Source organism: Haemorhous mexicanus, chromosome 11, assembly GCF_027477595.1.
Source record: "Haemorhous mexicanus isolate bHaeMex1 chromosome 11, bHaeMex1.pri, whole genome shotgun sequence".
NCBI lineage: Eukaryota > Metazoa > Chordata > Aves > Passeriformes > Fringillidae > Haemorhous > Haemorhous mexicanus.
The window spans coordinates 22,482,426-22,502,263 of NC_082351.1; the positions used below are offsets into that span (position 1 = coordinate 22,482,426).

A 19,838-nucleotide genomic window follows, 5' to 3' on the forward strand; every position below is an offset into this window, starting at 1 on the left:
CTGGTGTGTGGTGCTCAGTTCCTTGCTGGAGACACTGTGCATGGTTCTTGCTGCTGAAACTCCAGCTCTGCAAGTCCTGCTGTCCAGGAGGCAAAACAAAGGGTGTTCTTCAATGTTTGCCCCCAGAGCAGAGACCACCACGGTGGGGAAAAAAAAATAAAATAGAGCTTTATGGGTTTAGGTTTCAGTTTCCTCTCTGGAGGCAGAGGTAGAGTGTGCTGCACCTCTAATGAATCCCATGGCCTCGGGGCAGCTCTTACTGCTGGTTGAGAACTGTGCAATTGTGTTATTAGGGATTCTGCCCCGGGGTGCAATTAGATCATCGCAGTCATTAAAGGCACTTCATCTCCATAATAATGGAAATCCTGCCTTGGAGGCCCAGCTGAGTCAAAATGATGCTGGGGGCCTGACTCCAGAAGGTAAATTTTATATAGGAACTGCTCTAGCACAGATACAGATGCATAGGGTCTGCATTGCTTCCCCTGCCAGGCTTCCCTCTTCTCTCAGGTCTTGTTTAGGGCCTAGACAAAGGGGTTTTTATTTTTCATGCCCTAGTGGCAATAATTCCATTTATTATTCCTCCCAGAGTGAGACATTTCCCAGAGGTGAAGCTGTAGCATTGTGTGGCTCAGGAGCAGATTCACATTCCTCTTGTTCCCCCACAGCTTCCCACTCTTCCCCTCTTCCTTGGCCCCCCAAGAGCAAAAAGAGGGCAGGAAAAGCAAGAAAACTTTTATTTAGAATATGTACACAACAGTCTTAGTTCCTAATGTTCTCCTAGAGCTACTGGAAGTCATATTTACCCTGCCACCAGACACGTGCTCAGGCTGGGACAGAAAAATAATTGTACTTTTAAGCCCCAAACCAAATTGTTCTTCTCTCATTCTTCTTCATGTAAGGCCCCTGCATCATTAGAGCTGTTTCTTCTCCAGGGATGTACAGTGCCTGCATTGTTTATACTGTTTAATTGTAAGGAAAGAAATGCATAAAAAAACAAATGATGTTCTGTGCTGGTAGCAAAGAATATGAAAGTGTCCAATTAAGCAACATTCCCTGTGAGTTGTGAAGTAGCAACATCTGTTACCTTAATTAAACCAGTTTCTGTGCAGAGGGTGCACTGTTGGAGCAGGATCTGACCCAGATACTCCAGGCACGCTCAGGATCCTGCTGGAGATCCTCCCAGCTGTCCCAGGGTCTGGCAGGGCTGACAAGCTCTGGGATGTGTGAGCTGGCAGCAGGAATGTTGGTGTTTTTTGGAGCTGGAGGCCAAGGAAAGCACAGGGAAGCAGCACGTGCTGCCACTTTCCCAGCGAGCTCAGCCATGGAAGTGTTTGGAGTGCAAGGAGTGCCTGGCTGACTCACACTGGGGACAGAAAACTGCACCCCCAGCCAGCTGCTGTGATTGTCACCCAAACTGGCTGCTCTGCTCCAAGATTTCAGTACTTTGGTCCTGATTTTCCCAGGTATTTCCCTGTTCTCTCCACCACAGCCAGGAGTCAGGACAGTCCAGGAGGAAAATTCGGTTTGCAAAGTTGTGAATCCCAGGATGGTTTGGTTTGGAAGAGACCTCAAAACTCACCCTGGGTGCCATGGGCAGGGACACCTGGGTGCTCCAAGCCCCATCCAACTGGCCTTGGACATTTCCAGGGATGTGGCAGCCACAGCTGGTGTCCTGAACAGAAGGTGAGGGCTGGAGACTGGGAGGGAACAGCAGGAATGGGACAGGAGCAGCAGGAATGGGACAAGGAGCAGCAGGAATGGGACAGGAGCAGCAGGAATGGGACAGGAACAGCAGGAATGGGACAGGAGCAGCAGGAATGGGACAGGAGCAGCAGGAATGGGACAGGAACAGCAGGAATGTTCACCCTGCCCTCAGTGAACACCCAACCCGAGCTCCCCAAAATCCCAGCCTCCTGGGAAGGAAGGACCAGGCAGCTGGAGCTGGAGAGCCTCTTGGATGTGTTAATTCACAGCTGTGCCTCCAGGCTTATTGATTTGGCAGGGAATGTTAATTTGTTTGTAAAGAAGAACATCATCCAGTGCTGGCACTGCAGCTGGAGAGAGGCTGAGGGGACACTGAGCTGCTCCCTCCTGTCCTGGGTCCCCTGGAGCCCCTGGGAACCACCAGGAAAAGCTGAAGCAGGGAATCCCTTCTCCAGGAGCTGGAGGGATTCTGGCCAAGGAAAAGCAGAAAGCTCTCACCTGGTTTTTTTTTTTTGGTTTTTTTTTGCTGTCCTCTGCACTTCAGAGCTGTCCAGTAAGTCTTGTCTCCATGAAGGAGTTCAGCCATGGATTTCTCCAGAGTTCACATCCTCCTCACAAAGGTTGTTCACTTATGGGCCCCCTCCTACAGATATTATTTTATAACAGGAATTTTAACATGTCCATGTTGATGCAGCATCATTTTGAGGAGGAAAAAATGTAAAATTGACCAAGAAAAGCTTCTCTCCCATTCTTCCAGCATGCCTTGAGTACAAAAAGTTGTGTAAATTCCAGTTTTATATTTGTTGCCTCAAACTTCCTAATTAGTGCTTAATTACTTTAAACAGCCAGAAAGGAAATGGCAAGGGGACAGACAGCACATCTTCCCCAGGCTGGTGCCAGGGTACAAACCATGGTGATATTTTTATCCTGATTACTTGAGAGATGAATTGCCAGCAGTATCTTTTGGACACACAGCCTAGTGACACTTCAGCAGAAAAGAAAACCTCAAAGGATGCTTCCCATCATTGCTTCACATTAATTGTGTTGACTCTTTGTATTTTTTTTTGTTTTACATAAAGCACCTGTGCAATTTCTTGCAGGCAGACAGGTAACCAAACCATCAATAACTTGTCGGGTTTTCATTACATCCTGCCCAGGCAAAATGAAAAATGACACCCTGCAAATGGCTTTCTGAAGTTTGTCCATCATTCATCTCACTTTGCACAGACCGTGGCAGAGATGGCTTCACTTCATTGCAACATCTGAAATAACTGACTCGTCCACTTATTTTAACCAATTTGCTGCAGAAAAAGAATAAAATGAACCAGGAAGCCATTGGGTTTGGTGGTCAGAAGTCTTGGAAAGCCATTGTCCTGGATGGTCTCCTGTTCATAAGGAGCTGGTTTGAGCTCTGTGCTGATCTGGAAGTGTCCAAGGCCAGGCTGGGCTGGGATTTGGAGCAGCCTGGTCTATGGAAGGTGTTCCTGTCCAAGGCAGGGATGAGCTTTGGGGCCCCTCCCGACCCAACCCATGCTGATTCTATGATCACACCTTGTTCTAGCACTGAAAGGGCTGTGGAGTCCCCATCCCTGGAGGATTAAAAAGGATGTGGCACTTGGGACAGGGGTCAGTGGTGGCCTTGGCAGTGCTGGGTTAACAGTTGGGCTCAGTGTTCTTAGAGGGCATTACCTAAAAATTATTTTATTATTTATAAATGCTTCCAGCTACAGGTTACCAGAGAAGGATTAGGGACTTGTGTAGAATCCAGGTTTGGTGCTGGTTTATTTTCTGTGCATCAATAATTAGGCTGGTCCCTAAAATTTCCATCTCTCCATCTGCTCCTGTGGAAGCAGGAGCTGATTTCAGTTTGCAGGCACAAACTGCTGCCGATGGCTCTGCCAAGCTCCAGCTGGAAGGAGCCTGTCCCTCACTCCGTGCCACAGCCTCCTGCAACACCAGCAATCTGTTCCTGCCTCCCCAGCAGATCGTTTGCAGCGTGCTGCTGTTGTAGGGCTCCGTGGGACACGTGTAGGACAGCACTGCTGCCTGTGCTGCTGCTGGAGCCGGCTCAGATCCGGGCTGAGGACAAACCCCCAGGGCTGCTGTGCCCCAAGGGCTCAAGAGAGTCAAAGGGCTTTCACCTGGTGCTTGTGGGTTAATTGTAAAAGCTCTTCAAAATTTTAAGAGCTCTGCTTGCAGAGGTGGGGAGGGGGAAGGATCCAGAGCTCTGTCCCAGAGGCATCCGAGCTCCAGAGCACAGCGAGGTGTGTCCTGTTAAAAGCAGGATGAAGATATCCTTAGGAGAAATGTGTCACAGGGGGCCAAGAGCAATCAGCAGGCTTCAGCTGGTGCTTGTGTGTTCATTTTAAAAGCAGAGCTCTGCCTGCAGAGGTGGAGAGGGTGAAGCATCCAGAGCTCTGTCCCAGAGGCATCTGACCTGTGGAGTGCAGCCAGACGTGTCCCGTGCTGACATCCCTAAAAGCAGGATGAAGATATCCTGAAGAGAAACCTGTCACAAGGGGCCAAGAAAAAGCATCAGGCTTTCACCTTGGTGCTTGTGGATTAATTTTAAAAGCAGAGCTCTGCTTGCAGTGGTGCAGGGGGTGAAGGATCCAGAGCTCTGTCCCTGAGGCATCCAGCCTCTGGATTGCAGCCAGACATGTCCCGTGATGACATCCTTGAAAGAAATGTGTCACTTGCTGCTGTTCCTGCTTGAGGTCTCTCATGGTTTTATGATTATTAAATTCATCTCTGGGTGCTGAACACACAGCTACAAGTTGTTCCTCCCTCTCTTGCTCCAGGAAGGAGCTGGTCCCTCCCCAGAGGAGGGGGTTTGCTCTGTGGTGAGCACACCCTGCTGCCACTGCTTCCCAGAGAAATGCCTGTCGTCAGCCTGCTGAGTGCAGTCTGGAGTTCATGGGCAGCTTCCTGCTTGTCCTCCAGCTGATAATGATTTTAGGATGTCTGGAGCATTTTGAAGGAAAAAAATGATTATCAGATGTTTCTTCTCGTGGGTGTTTTTATGTGAAGAGAGAGCAGGCAATGATTTTACAGTTAGGGCCATACTTTGAGATGCACTTTTAGAATCCAAGGAAATCATTACATGTCGAAAGGGGAGGAAGGATTCCTGATGAACATTTCAGACTTGGTGATATTTTTGATGGCTATTCAAGCATCACTGAAGTGATGTAAATGTGTCCCTGGATCTCACAAACCTGTTAATGTCCATTACAAGCCGAGTGCGTAATTTCCCTTTGTACTTTGGGCATTTTTGGTTGGAACCAGAGGGAAAGATGTGTTCTCTTTGAAAGGCTGTGCCTTTGGGCTTGAATTTGGGTGGCATCAGCTGGAACAAATAAGCTGAGAATGCATTTGCTGCCTCTGCTCCCATCTCACGAACGCTCCCAGAAACACTTTGTGTCAGCAGCTGATGCACTGAAAATCTTGCATGGATGTTTTTTTCTCATAAGAGAAAAATTTTTACGAGCTCCAGTGGAGTTCCCTTTGATTGTCATGCTCTACAAACCTGCTCAGTGGTTGCTGTAGGTAGAGGGTGCTGGCTTGTCCTTTTCAGGAAGGCGTTGTTGGCGTGGGTGGCTGGATGCTGCACTCCAGACACGATTCCTTGGATTTCTCTCTGTAGAGTAGAAGTCATTTAATTCCCATGCCTTGGGCTCTAGCCAGTGCCCTGGAAGAATGAGCACAGCAAATGTTTCACTGCACATTAGATGGAGGGAAGGCAGGAGTGGCTTTGCAGCCCTGCTGCTGCCCAGACAGGATTTTCCTCGCCTGCGAGCGCGGGAGGACGCGTGTGGAGAGCTTTGTCTCTGCTGGCTAATTGTGCAGAAAGGGAGGGCTCAGCTTTTCATGAAGTGCTTTTCAGCCTGTTTTGCCCCTCCACTGCCACCAGAAGAGCTGGTCCAGGTCCTGAGCCTGTTGTTTGGAGAGTGGAGCACGCCTGTGCCTCGTGGCAGCGTTTGTGGTTTATCAGTCAGCTTTGTCTGCCAGCTGGAGGGGCTGTGTCAGCAGGGCCATTTCCCTGGGGGTGGTCCTCATTTCCCACCAAAATCAATGGAAAATGGGCTCTTTGCACCATCACACCCCTCTGGACTTGCAGAATCCTCCCGGATCAAATTGTCACTGCCTCACGTCTCAGGAATGAAAGCTGTTGTAAAAACAAAGCTTTGCTTTGCTCAAATCTGCTTGCTCCAATATTTATTTGGATGGCATGGGCTTTCTGACTGTATTTATTTTAATTTTGTGTGTAGCAAAAAAAAGAGTGCTTGGAGAGAGAAGGCAAAAAGGTTTCTATTATTTGAAATTCTCCACAGCCCCCTCGCTCCCTTCAGGGTCCCTCACAGTTCTTGTGTTTGGTTTTCATTTGTTTCCTCCCGTTATCAGCATCCCTAAAGAAAGATATTTTCCAGAGAACTGTTCTTCTTAGCTAACCCAGGGATATTTTTGTATTTGAGTTATTACTCCAGGCATCTCTGAGCCATCTACATGAAGTCTCTAATAGCTGTAAGTGCTCCCTTCCTTCCCTCCTGCCTCCCTGCTCCGTCAGGATGAGCTTCTGTCACTTCAGACTCCTCTTAAAAATGCACAGACCGAAGGGAAGATGGTGACAAACCACAGCTTTTGTGTTTATAGACATTAATAATGGCTGGATGCAGCATCCTTGCTTTGGACTGCTCCCTCACTGCAGATACACAGTTGGTGGGAAAAGGAAATTGTGGGCAAACGTGGGATGCCAGATCCAAGGCTGGTTTAGGCTGATGCTGAATTCAGTGGCAGTGTGCTGTTGGATGCTTCCAAAGGGGCCACTGCTATCATATCAAAACTGGTTATCTGAGCAAAAGATGATCTATTTTTCTTTCTTTCTAGAATATTATTGGCAGGTTTTTATGATAAGCCAGTACTAAAAGAGGGAGAGTGACTTTTTCCATGGACAGACAGTGCCAGGGCAAAGGGGAATGGCTTCCCACGTGGGGAAGTGGGAGATGTTCTACTGAACTCGAGGCAACAGGGTTTTACCTCAGTTTATTTAGAGCAAATATAGTTCTTACCTGAAAATTAATTACAGGGGGTTGCTGTTTAGAGGCCTGTCAGCTGTCATGGATAAGGCAGGAGTTATCTCCTGCTGCCTTCACTGAGAGAGAGACGTGCACTAAATTAAATGGGCTTGGACAGAGGCTCTAAATTACCTCAGGCTCCTCTGTGAACCATGAAAAGACAGGTCCTCACAGACAAATCAACACTGCAGCAGCTCTGGGGGCTGGGGGAGGCCCAGCTGGCAGGGCCAGAAGGTGCAGGTGTGCAGGAGGCTGCGTGCACAGCAGGAGAGGCCACTCAGCTGGGAGTCTGGATGGAAATGGAAAACTCCAATGGAAAACTTGAGGTTCTCCAGCTGATGGGATCATCCTGCCCTCCCCCTGGATTTACCTGACAGCTGTGGAGCAGACCCAGCCTGTCCCCTCCTTGCTCAGGCTGGAGTTGTGAGCCCTCAGCTGTGCTGATGTCCCACCCTGGTGGTGGTGGTGTCCCTTTCTCCCCCTGCTCAGAAACACCTGGAGTGACAGGACGAGGATGAAGCCCAGCCTGGAAAGTCCTGCCTGCTGAGGGGGATGCTGAGGGTTTGGAATGGTGCTGGTGAAGGGTGGGAAGTCCCAGTGGCTGAAGGTGAGAAAGCAGATTGTGCTGCAGGGTGTGATTCTGAGGAGGCAAAAATGTTGCAAAAAGAGAGGTGATTGTAGGGTGGGAGAAAGGTTTTTCTGGAGTCTCCTTAGGTGATGCCTCCACAGGACACAAGTCATTCACGTTCCAGTGGGATTTGCTGGGAAAAATCAGCTTTTCTGTGTTCTTAGAGCAGAGAAAATAAAAACCATAGCAGGAAGCAAAGCTCCTTGAGAGAACAGGGGGAGCCTGAAGTGCTCTGTGGCATGACAGGGGCTGGGTGGGGTTTAGCTCAGGGCTCTGTCCCCCTGTCACCATCAGAGCTGGGAGCCCCAGGAGCCTGGCTTTGACCTGGGGTGTTTTAATGGAGATGGAGGAAACAGAAAGCTCTGACCTGGCTGGGAGTGATTTATGCAGCACAAAGGTTGGAGTCACACCTGGGACAACATCCCAGGGCCACAGGAGTTGTTTATTACCTGTGGGCTGTACCCTGAACCAGCCCATCCTTCTAGTGGTGAGCTGTGTCCCTGATTTTGGGGGGCTGTGCTCTGAGCAGTAAAGCCTGTGAGGATTTATAAACTTCACTGCTTACCCAAAATAGCCTAATGGCCACCACCACATCCATGGGATCACTTTAATAACCCCCACTGCATGGCAGGCATTATTTAAAAGGTGATGAACAGCTACAAAGATGTCTGATAGAAACAGAAATAATTTGATAAATAATGCAATTGCCTGGAGTTGTGGCACGAGGCAAAGCTGCTGTTAGGCTAAAAATTGCTCCAGCTATTCCTGCCAAGGAACTCTGGGAAAAGAGGGAACAAATACACTGCTGAGACTGCAGTCAGGGCTGCCTGGTGCTTCTGCTTTCTTCTCTGCTTCCAGCCCCCCAGCCCAGGCAGGCAGCGAGGGGAACAATAGGCCATTCATCATGTCAGCCGAAATACACTGCTTTTCACAGGTACATTTAACCTAAATCCTCTCTCAGAAGACGGATTATCTCTTGGAAGAACTCTGGCACCAGTGTCTCTTTTCAATAGCCACGTCACCACTGCCACAAAGGCTGTACATGAAGGGATCAATGGTAGTTTTATCTCAAATTGCACTCAGTGTGTGTTTCTTCCAGCTGACATTCATTTAAATGCTTGCTCCAAGACATCTTTTCTCCCTGTAATAGAAAAAGGATCGGACATCCTAAGCATTGTTTCACAGGGGAAAAAAATATTTAAAATATTCACTTGGCTAAGCATGAAATATTTCAGCTGCGTGTGTTTAATCAAGAGTGAAAGCAAGGGTAGTTATGCTTGTACTTCATAAATTAAAATGCTAAAATGATTAGATAAGAAAACAAAATACCTTACTCCATTGCAGCCGTGCTAATGAAACCATTTGAGAGGGGGGGAAAAAAAAGAAAGAAGTCACTTTGTAATTCTGAGCACTTTTGCTCTGGGGGAGCACGGAGCAGTGATCTGCAGCTCTGGGTGTGCTGGGTGCCTCGGGAAGGGGAGCACAGCCAGGCTGCCTCATGCCCTGCATTTGCACTCCATTCATATTCCATGCATAGCCAGGTGTTTCCACCTGCTGAACAGAAAAACAGAGGGCAAGCAGTGAGGAAGGCTCTGAGGGATCCCTGCCGTGCCCCTGGCTGAGCAGTGCTGTGGGACTGGGATCATTCCTGCTGGGAAGGGCAGGGCCTGGCCCTGCTCCCCACCCTGCACGGGCTTCCACCTGCAAGGTCAGGTGAGCTCCAGCCCCTGGCTCTGCAGGGCTGCTGCTTTGCTCCTGCAGCCACACAGGTTTCTCAGTTAAACTCCAGAGCACGATGGATGCTCTAAGGCTGGGATTTAAGGGAGTGTCCTGTCAGAGCAGGAGGCCAAGCTGAGCAGCAGGCAGGTTTTGGGAGATGCAGGTGGTGCAGCCAAGCCCCCAGAGGTGAGATTTCCATGCAGGTGCTTACTGACACTCAGGTTTGTGATGTGCTCTGGGACTTGGGCAGGTTTCCTGATTCCCTCTTTCCTTTCTATTCCAAGTAAGGGCTTGATCTCATTTTCACAAAGTCGGTGATAAAACTCTTCCCGAGCTCGACAGGACAATTCCTATCTCTAAGTGCATATGTTACTGCCTGAGCAATATTTATCTGCTCCTGGGAGTGCTGCAGTGGGCTCCACGAATCACACCTGCCCTGCTCCATCCTGGGTGGGGGTAACACACCTGCTGCTGGGGGATTCACACACCTGGCAGGGCATCAGGAGCTGGGAGCAAGCCCCAGGGATTCTGCCCTGCTCTTCCTCCTGCTGCTGGGGGATTCACACACCTGGCAGGGCATCAGGAGCTGGGAGCAAGCCCCAGGGATTCTGCCCTGCTCTTCCTCCTGACACTGCCCCAGCTCTGCCTCACTGTCAGTACCACATCCATGAGATCATTTCAGTGACCCCCCTGGCATGGCAAGCATTGTTTAAAAGGTGATGAACAGCTACATGAGCTGTCCATCCATCTCCAGCTGCTCCTGGACACTCAGGGCTGTGCTGAGCCAGCTGTGATCCCTCTGGGATGGATGGATGGATGGATGGATGGATGGATGGATGGATGGATGGATGGATGGATGGATGGATGGATGGATGGATGGATGGATGGATGGATGTCCCAGCCAGCCCTGCCCTCTGGCACTGGGAGCCTTCCCCTTGTCCCCCTGTGCCTGTCCTTGTCCCAGGAGCTGCTCTGGGAGCTCTGGGCCTGTCAGCTCCTTTAGGGAGTGCAAAGTGTTCAGGGATTTCTCCCTTTTGCTGCTGCCATGGCAGAATGGGAGGGCTGGGGAGGGATTTTGTTTGCAGCATTTCCAGAGGTCCTTTGTCCCCAGGAGAGTTTGGATCCAAACACTGACACGGGCAGCTCTTGCTGCAGTGGAACCCAGTGCTTCAGTTTAGGAAAGAAGCAATGCTTTTATCTCCTCATTTCAGACCTGCCCTTGCTCCCTGAGGACCTGACAGACCCCAGGATTCTCTCTTACAAATTCTGTGTTTGAAACAGATGACCTTTCTTCCTATGAGGATGCTGAACTATCTCAAATTGCCTTTTTTCTTTTTCCAAATAGATATTTTTATAATCTGTGATTTTTCTCTGATTAGCAGTGACATTAGCAGCAGAACAGTTCATTAACCTGCGCAAGAAGAGATATTTTATTTTTTAGGGATATTTTTATATTTTTATTTATTGTTACCACTGCTGTTAGTGGAGTCAGGCAGCCCAGAAGATTCTACAGCAAGTCAGCAGCTCCTTTGTTGAGTTGGTGGTGGTTTAAAGAGGTGCACAGTCAGCAGCCAGCACTTTGTTTGATGTGTGTGTTTATGGGAAATGTGGTTTGGTTTTATATCCTCCCAGGCATCAGGTTAGAAAACATTCTGAGGGTGCATTCCAGAGGAGAGAGCACACTGAGCAGTGCTTCAGTCACTTTGAACTTCGTGCCTTGGAAGAACTTTTCCACCCAAACTGCTGGAGGCTGTGGCTGTGAAGGGTTGTTGGCTTCCAGCCAATTAGCAGTTTGAGACCCTCAGGGGCCTGAAATGAGCCTCTCATCTCGTTTAAAGCAGGTCTGCAAAGACAGTTTGGGAATTAGCAATATCAGAGAGAGGCCTTCCTCCCTTCTCAACTAACTGCAACAAATTTCCAAGTGTTCCAGTAATTATTTGTTAACTTTTAGCAGGTTGGATTCAGTTTGGAGGACAAAACCTTCTCTGTAGAAAAGCAACTTCAGCAAAAAGAGCAACATAACCATAAGGCCTCCTAACCAATGAGTCACAGAGAGGTTTTAATGGTCTGATTTATTTGGAAAAAAATCACTTAACTTGTACAGTTATCTGTCACTTTGAATGCTGCTCGTTTCCAGGAGGGTGGAGGGAGGTGCTGATGAGAATTAAACATCCCTGGGGCTCTCTGGGGAAGGGGTTTGCAGAACTCAGGGCAGCTCTTTGCAAACCTGCCTGGGGTTAAAGGATGTCCGTGGGCTCAGGGTAAAGCCTGGGAGCACAGTCTCAGCTTAGGAAGGGAAGGAAATAAAGACAGCACACCCTGAGATGTGCCAAAGCTGGATTGGTGTCCTGATCCAAAGGTGTCCCCAGGGCTTTCCAGTCCTCCTCACCTGAAAACCAGTCTGACACTGGGAATAAAGACAGCTGAGAAGGAAAGCAATAGCAGGAGAAAGGCAGAGACAGAAGAGGCATTAGAATTTGAAATGAAATCCGGCCTCATCAACAGACACAATTAAAATGATCCATGGAAGAGATTAGCCAGTAAATAGCTTTCAGCCATATGGCTGAAACTAAAGCGTAAATAACTAAAAATAAAACCTCAACTGTACAGAAATAATCTAAAACTCCACTTTTCTGGGTTTCCTGGGGTGGCAGAAGTGTGGAGGGAGGGAAGGAGGGCAGAGCCTGGTGGGGCAGTGCTGGAGCACAGTGCTGAGCTTGTCCTGCTTTCCATTGATTACTCGGAGCCTGAGTGGTGCCTTTTGAGACCCGCGGAGATACAAAGATCTTCACTTGCATTTTGCACCTTTCAAACCACCCTCAGCCAAAAGAAACACAGGCTGAAGCTTTGATTTTGTGGAGGCTTTTTAAAAAAAATAAGGGAACTAAAGCTGGTGTGCCTGCTGTCTTTGCAGGATCAGTGTTCTGGATGACGGGAGCCTGCGCATCGTCAACGTCACCAAGTCGGACGCGGGCAGTTACACCTGCGTGGCCACCAACCACTTTGGGACAGCCAGCAGCACGGGCAGCCTGGTGGTGAAAGGTGACTAAACCCTTCTTATTGTGGCTGGCTGGGGCACAAAGTCCTGTTTATTTTCGTTATTCCTCCTCCAGGGTTGAATTTCAGCGTTTCAGGGATTCCGGGTGTTTATTCGTGTTCTGTCAAATGTTGTTTGCAAAAGTAAAAGCTGTGATTGGACCAAGGAATAATGTGACAAAGTTATTTAAAGGAATAATTTGGTAAACAATGAGAGGGACTGACAAATGTGTTGAATTAATTTTTGCCCTGCTGATGAGTAGTCCAGGGTCTGATTAATTATTACAGGCCATGAACATAGAGATTATTGCCCTTACACTCATCCTCTATCTCCTTCTTCTTTGGGGAAAAATCTATATTGGATAGCAAATCAGGAAACATTGATTACAAAGTGATAAATCAATCAAAAGCTCCAATGCTGTCAGTTTTAATTCTCCCACACATTTGCAGTGATGTATCATAGTCAGAGGCTGTCCTTGTCAGCTGTGTCTGTGGTGCACAGAAGATACTTTAAATGTTTCAGTGTGGGTTTTAATCCATGTTTTTTATAGCTGGAATATATCCAGAGGTCCCTTCTCACCCCAGCCAGTCTGGGATTTTTTTAACCTTGTAAGGAACATGTGGACCCCAACAATTCTTCAGGTTTGGGGTTGTTTTGAGTCCTTTGTGTGGCATTTGCCCATGGTGTCCCTGAAAACAAGAACAGAGACAATGAGGACCAGAGGTAGGTCTCTGTAGGAGCTGCTTCTCTTTTTTCCTCATCTGGGTTGTCCTTAGAGGCACCTGCAGCAAACAGCCAGGAAAGGGCTGCTCCGGGAACACAAACATTAAAGAGTTTATCCATGATCAAAATTATGGAAGGGACCTTAAAACCCATCCTGTCCCACCCCCTGCCATGGCAGGGACACCTCCCACTGTCCCCGGCTGCTCCAAGCCCCAGTGTCCAGCCTGGCCTTGAACACCTCCAGGGATCCAGGGGCATTCCCTGGGCATCCTGTGATCAGCCTCTGCCTGTCCCAGAGCAAAACTGGGCAGCAAATTAGCAAATCCAGCCCCGGCCCCTTCTCCAGGGATGGCAGCAGGGTGGGATTCCAGCCCCAATCCCCCTCCCCAGCTCCCCAGGGATGGCAGCAGGGTGGGATTCCAGCCCCAGTCCCCCTCCCCAGCTCCCCAGGGATGGCAGCAGGGTGGGATTCCAGCCCCAATCCCCCTCCCCCATTCCCCAGGGATGGCAGCAGGGTGGATTCCAGCCCCAAATCCCTTCCCCAATTCCCCAGGGATGGCAGCAGGGTGGGGTTCCAGCCCCAGTCCCTTCCCAGGGATGGCAGCAGGGTGGGTTCCAGCCCCAAATCCCTTTCCCAGTTCCCCAGGGACAGCCCCAGGGTGGGTTCCAGCTGTCCAGCTCCAGCTTGCCCACAGCTGGGGCTGTCCTGGTTTTCCACCTGCTGCAAGACCCCAGGGGGAGAACCAGGAGCTGCAGTTCAGGGATTGCTTCTCCCAACACAAAAAAGCCAATTGTTGGAGGCAGGAGTGGCTGGGTTCTGTTATTCCATGGTTTTGTAGCTTGTCCTCCCTCCCTCCCAGTGCACAAGGAATGCCCTGCAGCTCCCAGGACCATCTCAGCATTGCTGTACCTGATCTCTGCCTTCCCTTGCTCCACAAATCACTTTTCTTCCCACTGAGGCTGTAAAGGATTAGTGAGGGTTTTCCCCCTCAGTGCCCTGCTTTGACTCCATTCCATTTGCATTAATGGCAGTGACACATGTGCACCAAGCACAGAATAAACTCTTCAGCCTGAGATGGGGATATTAACAGCAAACTGAGAAATGCAATTTCCAAGTCTGGCCCATAAAAAGTATAAAAGAGCAGAAACTATTCTGAACTCCAAATGAACTGTGTAAAATATTGTATTATAGAGTGAAATGCTTGAGTTTCTCTGCTCTCAGTAAAACACGTGTGAGTTTGGACAGAAATATGAGTGAATTCCTTATTTCACCTCAGTTTTGTGGTGTACAAAAAGACTAATTTAACAGCTGATGTGGCTTTTGACCTTAAGATATGCTTGCATTCTTTTCTAACTCCTCTTCTGTCATTGAGTAAAAACCTGTGAAGGTCAAGACGTTTTTTTCTAACCTTCCTGTGTTCTTCCATTAATATTGCAGGCTATCCTTGTTTTTTTTTTAATTTCCTTTCTCAGGGAGAGATGCCTCCAGTGTCAGAGACAGCGTAGGCAAGGATGGGAGTGGGAGAGGAATATGTTACACCAGAAGCAAGGAGCTTAAAATAACCCTGGCAAACAACCAGAGAGGGATGAATAAATATTCATTTTATGCATGAGTAGACAGTTTAAAAAACATCAAATCCTGACAGGTGCCCGTAGGGCTGGGTACTAACATTCTGTTGTCAGGCTGGGTGAGCCCCAGTGGTTTTCTGAACCAGTGCACTTGTGCTTTGGGTTTGTTCTGTTGGCTGGTGCTAAATGAGAACCTCTTGGCCTCCAAGACCTGAAATCTGGGAAACTTGCTTGTACAGTTTGCCCTTTAAATTAAAAAGCAGGATTGAGTTTGTAAGGCTGGAGAAGCAGCTCCTTCTCAGGCAGCGTTCAGAGCGCTGTAAAACACGGTGTGTGTTTCCATGTATTATAGAAATATTAATTTTCCATCTTGTTCCCTCAATTTTTTCCTGTACTTGAGGCTAAATGTTCAATTCTTGCAACACACAGAAAGATTAGAGGCTGTCTGAGCACCAGGGGGATTAAATGACAACCAGAGTAAACAGGCACAGCCTGTGCAATATGAGTTCATTTGTATTTAATGCAGGGAGATCAGAGGCTGATAGAGGAGAGGGAGCTGCTGCAATAGGAGCTGTGGGGAGCAGCAGGAGAGGCTCCTGTGCTGATGTCCCAGCTGCAGCAGGGGTGGGTGGGACCCCCATCCCATCCCATCCCATCCCATCCCATCCCATCCCATCCCATCCCATCCCATCCCATCCCATCCCATCCCATCCCATCCCATCCCATCCCATCCCATCCCATCCCATCCCATCCCATCCCATCCCATCCCATCCCAACCCAACCCAACCCAACCCAACCCAACCCAACCCATCCCATCCCATCCCAACCCAACCCAACCCAACCCAACCCAACCCAACCCAACCCATCCCATCCCATCCCATCCCATCCCATCCCAACCCAACCCAGCTGGGTTTTATAAACCCCAAGGATCAGCTGAGCCCTGTGTGCTCCTCTCAGGGGGTGAGAGGCTCCTTGGCACGCAGGATGAGCTCCCAGCAGACACAATAAATGGTTTTTATTTCAGCTGTGACCAGCCTTGCTTTGGGACTGGAGGTGAGTGGATCATGGTGCCACTGCTGGCACCCCTTCCCAAACATCTGCTTTTTGTGGGCTCAGCTGGAAATCCATCTAAAGACATAGATTTATATAAATCTATCTATCTAAAGACAAGGATTTAAATACATTTCAGTTGAAGTTGATCTCTGAGTGCTTGGTGGGGTTGGTGCCTGCCTGCTCCCCTGGGGAGTGCAGCAATTCCAGTCACGTTGGTGCATCCCTGACAAGGGCAGCTTCCAATGGCTTCATTTGCCTCGTTAATTAGGATGCACCTTTCACATTTTCCTGCTGCTGTGAGCTCCTCTCATTTGGGCTGTCACGGGAGGGCTCAAGGCAGTAAAAGCAGGAGAACTTTTGCTGGGTGGAATCTCTATCACTTCAGCAGGAAAAGAACACAAAGATAATGTCAGGAGGTTATTTTTTCCTCACGCTTGAATAGACTGATAGTCTTGATTTTGTCCAGCACAGTGATTCAAATTATTTCATATAAAATAGCACATTTTTCATTCCCAGCCTATTCCTCTGTGTGAAGGCTGAAGTGCTGCATTGCAGTTAAAATTGATTAAATACTGTAAATTCTGGGCCCGTTATCGAGTAACTTTTCAGAGATTTCAGATGTTGCTGCCTTTAGACCTGGAATTTTTGCTGTGTTTGTTGCAGTCCTTTAGGACACAGCATTCCCCTTCTGCAGAAAGTGGCAGTGGGATGAGATGGTCCCCTCTGGCCACCCATGGCTGTCTCTGTTTCAGCATCACTTGATCAGAATTGAAACTTCTTTGTTTGGAATTTGTGTTGTGCTTGGTTTTGGTTTAGGTTTTGGTGTTTTTTTAATTGGTGAATACCAGTAAATTAGAATTTTACCAGCTGTTCTCAGCTCTGTTGGGTTTGAAGTGACTTTGGAGTAACTGGGATATCAATTCCTTGGAGTGAGGCTTTAACTTTTCTCCCAGATGAAGAATGAACTGCACATTAAGATGCTGAGGGGTTTTTGTAACATGAACCAGGGGAAATCACAGCAGCCACTGAAATCCATTGCCCTGTTTCAGCACTGCCCCCTTCCCAGGAGCCCTCTCCAGACCTCCCTGATTCCCCCTTTGCTGCTGCTTGGCTCCCATGGAAGAGCTGTCCCAGGAAGCTGCTGCAGGCATTTCTTTATTTTCCATCCCACCCATCCCTGCCCTGGGCTCGGTGCTTGCTCCTTTTGCAGCACGAGTGGCCCCTCTGTCACTGAGCTCTGCCTTCTTCCTGCAGGCTTTGAGGTCATGCAAATTCTTTCTTTTTCTCTCCTAATCCTAAATTCATGTTGGTTATGCCTCAGGCCTTAAAAAAGGGACCTGGTTAAGTGACACCTGCTGTTGAAAGCACAAAATATAATTATAAAAAGAGAGGCAGATTTTAAAGGAATAATCCCAGACTATTGTCCATATTTTCTGGGCTTTCTGTAATTTTCCTGGGTAGCACATGAGGTTTGTGTTCAGCTGGTGTCAAAACCAAGACAAAGACTCAACTCTGAAACCATCAAAAGAAGTTTCCTTATCCTTAAATTTTGTTTTAGCATTTGCTGAACACAATTTTCAGCTGTAGTTCAGCCATGAATGAATATTTCTTATCAGGTCTAATACATTATTAAAAAAAAAATTCATGGAGGAAAAGTCAATTTAGAGTATGAACTTTTACTCCAGAATCTCTAAATCAGGGATTTGCAGGCAAAAAAAGCTCAGGCAGTGCCATGGAGTTATGCAGGCTCTGATTTATTCATGAGAACATGTTATGTATTCTCATGTTTAAGAAATAAAACTTTTTTCCAAGTTAGGAGGAACCTTTCTTGACTTCTGAGTCACAACCAGCAGCGAAGTTGATTTCCACAGCTGACAAGGAAAGCTGTAATCTTTGGCCATGAAATTGCAAAGGAAAACATTCCTCTCTAATTGGACTATTTCCACTGGCACCAATTATTTCTAGGACACAATTAAGGCTCTTTTGCTGGGTTTAAGTAAAATTATGACCCAGAGCACTGTGTGAAAGGCAGGATTAAAAATGAGAGGGCTGTGCCCCCACCACGCCTGCCCTCCCTCCAGCCTGGCAGCCCCAGTGCTGAGCTGCACTTTGCTGCATCTCCTCCCCTTCTTCTTATTCTTCTCAACTTCTTCTTCCCTGGCTGGGAAATCCTGCAGCAGAGGCTGGGGCTGGAAGCTGAGCTGCTGGAATCCAGCAGCTACCTCAGGGTCCTTGCAGCCTGCAAGAGCTCTTCTCCATCTGGCACTTGGAACACGAGGTTTGATCAAGGATTTTTGACTTTCAGGCAACTCCCCTGCTCATCCCAGCTGCCAGGCAGCCAGGGCTGCTGTGTGGTGCTGACCCACATCACCCTGTGCAGGTGTGAGGGGCTCAGGCTGAGTTTCAGCACTGGCAGGTGCATCCCCCCCCAGGCTTGTTACACCTAGGACAGGTAAAGTCTGGTTTTCCTCCCAGCCCTGTGCAGGTGAGGACCAGAGGTCACCAGAACAATCAGGGCAGCCCCAGAGCACCCCAAGGAAGATGAAATTGTTGTGAATCCTGTCAGCATCCCTGTTTTTCTGACAGGTAACTGAAGCAAAAGGGCTGTGATTATTCTGAGGTGACAGAAGTGGCAAAATGAGAAGCAGGTGCCTCCTGTGCTGTGGAGCTCTCCCCACAGCCTCCCCTCCCTGGGCTGCTCAGAAACGAGTTTGGCCTCTGATTTTCTGAGTGTGAGCTTGTCCAACACAACTGATCCCTGCTCTGGGACAGGGACAGGACCCAGGAGGGGCTGGAGCTGGGCTGGGGGGGTGAGGATGGATTTTAGGGAAAGGTTCTTCCCCCAGAGGGTGCTGGCACTGCCCAGGCTCCCCAGGGAGGGGGCACAGCCCCAGAGCTCCAGGAGGGTTTGGAAAAACCCCCAGGGATGCCCAGGTGGGATTTGGGGGTGACCCCCCCAGGGATGCCCAGGGTAACTCCCCCCAGGGATGCTCAGGGTGGGATTTGGGGGTGACCCCCTCAGGGATGCCCAGGGTGGGATTTGGGGGTGACCCCCCAGGGATGCCCAGGGTGGGATTTGGGGATAACTCCCCCCCAGGGATGCCCAGGGTGGGATTTGGGGTGTGTGTGCAGGGCAGGGGCTGGGCTGGGTGATCCCTGTGTGTCCCTTCAGCTCAGGGTGTCCCAGGGGTCTGTGATTCCACACCTGTGGATCTGTGAGCAGGGAAGGGTCACTGACACCCTGAGGATGATGATGATGATGATGGTCAGAGTGAGCAGCCATGGCCCCTCTGGGGACGTGTCCTATCACAGGTTTGTGGCCAAACATTGGATCAGGACTTGAATCACAGAACTGTGCATGAACCCAGTGAGGGTTCCCAGGTTCTTCCTGGGGAAAGGAAAAAGCCCAGTCAGCTGCTAAGGACAAAACCAGTGAATGGCAGAGAGAGAGATGTAAATGAAATCAAATCCAGTATTAAAATCAAACACCACTGGGCTGCTCCCAGTCAGTTCAGAGTTTCTTTTTCTCTTGTAAGCACTTACTGCTCATAACAAATAAAACTTGTAAACATAGCACAAGTGCTAAGCTTCATTAAATTTGCAGCAGACAATTAATTTTTTTTTTCAGGCAATTCAGAGGTTCTTCTGTAGTCCTGATTTAGTTTAATTGAACATATTACCACAAGCAGACAATAAGAAATATATTGAAGAAATCCATCTGGCTCCCAGTGCCAAGCCCATGTGTCGTTTGTGGGGCTGTCACAGCCCTTACTAATTGCCTCATTTTGGCTCCTTCACAATCAGTGTGATTCAGCCATTAACATGATGAAAGTCATCTTGGTGAAGAGCTTGATATTAAAAAGCATAGATCTCCTGCCTTGCTCTGGTGCCAGCTTTGGACTCATCTCCAGCCTTATTGGAGTGACATTGTTCAAAGCAGAAATTCACAGGGATCAGCTCCCCCAGAGCAGCTCCTGCAGGTACTGGGATGGAGGGGGTGCAGCTCTTGGAAATGCTGCCCCTGGATTTGGGAAATGCCACAGATTCTTCCCTCTCACCACCACATCCTTTCTCCCTCCAAGCCCCAGGCAACCTTCAGGCACATCAAGGCTCTTAAAACTGAAAATTGCTCAGGTAAATAATGGAATCAGCACTACAGCAAGTGCTGATGCTTATAGATACACCTGATTCAGCACATGAAGTGGGAAAAGTTGTATTTTTAGAAAAGTTCAACCATTATGTCTGAGTAACCTGTAGAGGGGAAAAAAACCCAGTATTTTTGTTCTGTATTTTTACCTTAAATCCACAATGTATTGCAGGGTCAGCATTATTG

At 48.6% G+C, this 19,838-nt stretch overlaps 1 protein-coding gene across 1 annotated transcript in view; it reads left to right on the top strand.

The window, feature by feature from the left end:
• Nucleotides 1-19,838, top strand: part of LOC132332460 (contactin-4) — a 278,899-nt gene that overhangs the window by 230,542 nt on the left and 28,519 nt on the right. Inside the window, exon 13 of the mRNA XM_059856845.1 lies at nucleotides 12,038-12,165. Coding sequence (XP_059712828.1) covers nucleotides 12,038-12,165 — 128 coding nt within the window. The remainder of the gene's footprint in view (nucleotides 1-12,037; nucleotides 12,166-19,838) is intronic.